This window comes from Chrysochloris asiatica, unplaced genomic scaffold (assembly GCF_000296735.1).
Source record: "Chrysochloris asiatica unplaced genomic scaffold, ChrAsi1.0 scaffold00003, whole genome shotgun sequence".
Lineage (NCBI taxonomy): Eukaryota > Metazoa > Chordata > Mammalia > Afrosoricida > Chrysochloridae > Chrysochloris > Chrysochloris asiatica.
This window is the reverse complement of record NW_006408521.1, coordinates 23,495,046-23,496,793: the sequence shown is the minus strand read 5'-3', so window position 1 is coordinate 23,496,793 and position 1,748 is coordinate 23,495,046. Positions and strand designations below refer to the sequence as shown.

Here is a 1,748-nt window from a genome sequence, read left to right as displayed (position 1 = left end):
GTAAGTGTTTAGGGAAACAGACTGCCTTGTCTTTTTCCCTTAAAGCTGGTGGTGAGTTCGAACCCAGACAGGTCATTTAAACTTTTCTAAGTCATACTTCATTATTTGTAAAATAGGGATAAACAATAATGCTTACCTCCCAGACTGCTGAGTCTTAAGTGAGATAATGCCTATGTCTAACATGTGGTACTGTGGGTTTATGCGCTGGACTGCAAAGTCAGTGGTTCAAACTCGTCACTATGGGTTGGAACCAACTCAATGGCATTTAAAAACAACATATGATAAGCATTTCAGAAAATGCGCTATTACCATTATTTCCCCAAGGTGATTTCATTCAAGGGATTTGTTCCTCTTGGGCATGGAAACACCAGAAGCCCTTGCATTCGTTGGGACCCCAGATTTGGGAAGGGGCCTGCTGAGCTGCTGATGTCCCCATGCTTTCTTTCCTCAGAGCACCCAGGATGGGGACCCCAGCCTCTGTGGTGAGTGAACCGCCCCCTTGGCAGGCCCCAAATGTGTCCCGAGGTCGCAAGCAGGCCTCAGCCAACATCTTCCAGGACGCCGAGCTGCTGCAGATCCAGGGTCTGTTTCAGCGCAGTGGGGACCAGCTGGCTGAGGAGAGGGCGCAGATCATCTGGGAGTGTGCAGGGGACCACCGGGTGGCGGATGCCTTGAAGCGCCTGCGCAGGAAGAAGCCGCCCCGGCATAAATCCCTGGGTCACTCCCCCCACCACTGCAGCCGCCTTAGGTAAGTTCCTAGGACAGGAAGGCTGAGGGAAGGCGAGTACTGATGATGCCAGCTCAGCCGTTTTCCTGGATGTGGGATCTTGAAAGAGTCCTGGTGGCATGGTGATTAAAGCACTTTAACTGCTAACTGAAAGATCAGCAGCTCAAAACCACCAGCCGTTCCACAGGAAAACCAGTGTAGTAATGTGGTCTGCATTGGTGAAGATGACAGGCTTGGAAACCTGATGGGTCAGTTCTGCTCTTAAGGTGTTAGTTCGTTTTGGCCTCACTGTAAAGTACGTATCATGGGGCTCTTGTAAGGTCTACACAGCACTTACTGCTTGGCTGGCTGGCATCTCAGATGCTGTTAACCGCTGGAGCCCACTGTGACCCCTCCCATGAGGAAGGGTACTTGGCGCCTAGGAGCACCAGTCTCATTTTGTAGCAATTGTTTGGAGGCAGGGAGGGGATCAACTGATCCCTTATAGAATACCAGCATCTAAACATCTGTCCGTGAGTAAATGTGCTTTACCTTCCTGGCCACCTTCCAACACCTCTTTAGTAGCTCTCAGTCTCCCTGCTCTTGATGTTGGCGTGTCACATTTGTTCCCTACAGAGTCCCAGAGCTCCGCTCTCCACTGGTCGACCCACAGAGTGGTGCCGCAGAGACAGCCACCAGTGAGCAGTATCCACACTCTAGGAGGACAAGTGCCAGGATCCGCCAGAACTGGGGGAAGCCAGGCCCTGCAAGCTACCTCCACCAGATCAGACACTGATCCCAGGAAGAGGCCGACAATGGCAGGATCTTCCCCAGGAATCCTAGGGACTTCTGCCAAAAGGCCTGGCGAGTGGAGAAGGGAGACTTGAGGCAGGTGGCCCACTTGGACCCGAAAGAACCTGCAGCCACTGGCCTGCTCAATTCAGAACAGGACTGGAGGCTTCCAACAGGTTCTGCATTATGTGGGACAGTTCCTGCCTCAGCCTCTCCCAGTCTAACACTACACCTGGGCTGCATGATGTTG

The 1,748-nt window shown here is 52.4% G+C and overlaps 1 protein-coding gene across 1 annotated transcript; it reads left to right on the top strand.

The window, feature by feature from the left end:
• The first annotated feature begins 461 nt into the window (after nucleotides 1-461).
• Nucleotides 462-1,502, top strand: AVPI1 (arginine vasopressin-induced 1). Its single transcript, XM_006831217.1, has 2 exons — nucleotides 462-748; nucleotides 1,343-1,502. Exons 1-2 carry the CDS (start codon nucleotides 462-464, stop codon nucleotides 1,500-1,502), a joined length of 447 nt encoding a protein of 148 aa, XP_006831280.1.
• Nucleotides 1,503-1,748: the final 246 nt, after the last annotated feature.

What these genes read in the sequence shown, in the direction of transcription:
- AVPI1 (XM_006831217.1), top strand. Translation starts at nt 462, where the DNA reads ATGGGGACCCCAGCCTCTGTGGTGAGTGAACCGCCCCCTTGGCAGGCC. An exon ending in CACCACTGCAGCCGCCTTAG is followed by an intron (nt 749 to 1,342) that starts GTAAGTTCCTAG and finishes TGTTCCCTACAG; the next exon opens with AGTCCCAGAGCTCCGCTCTC.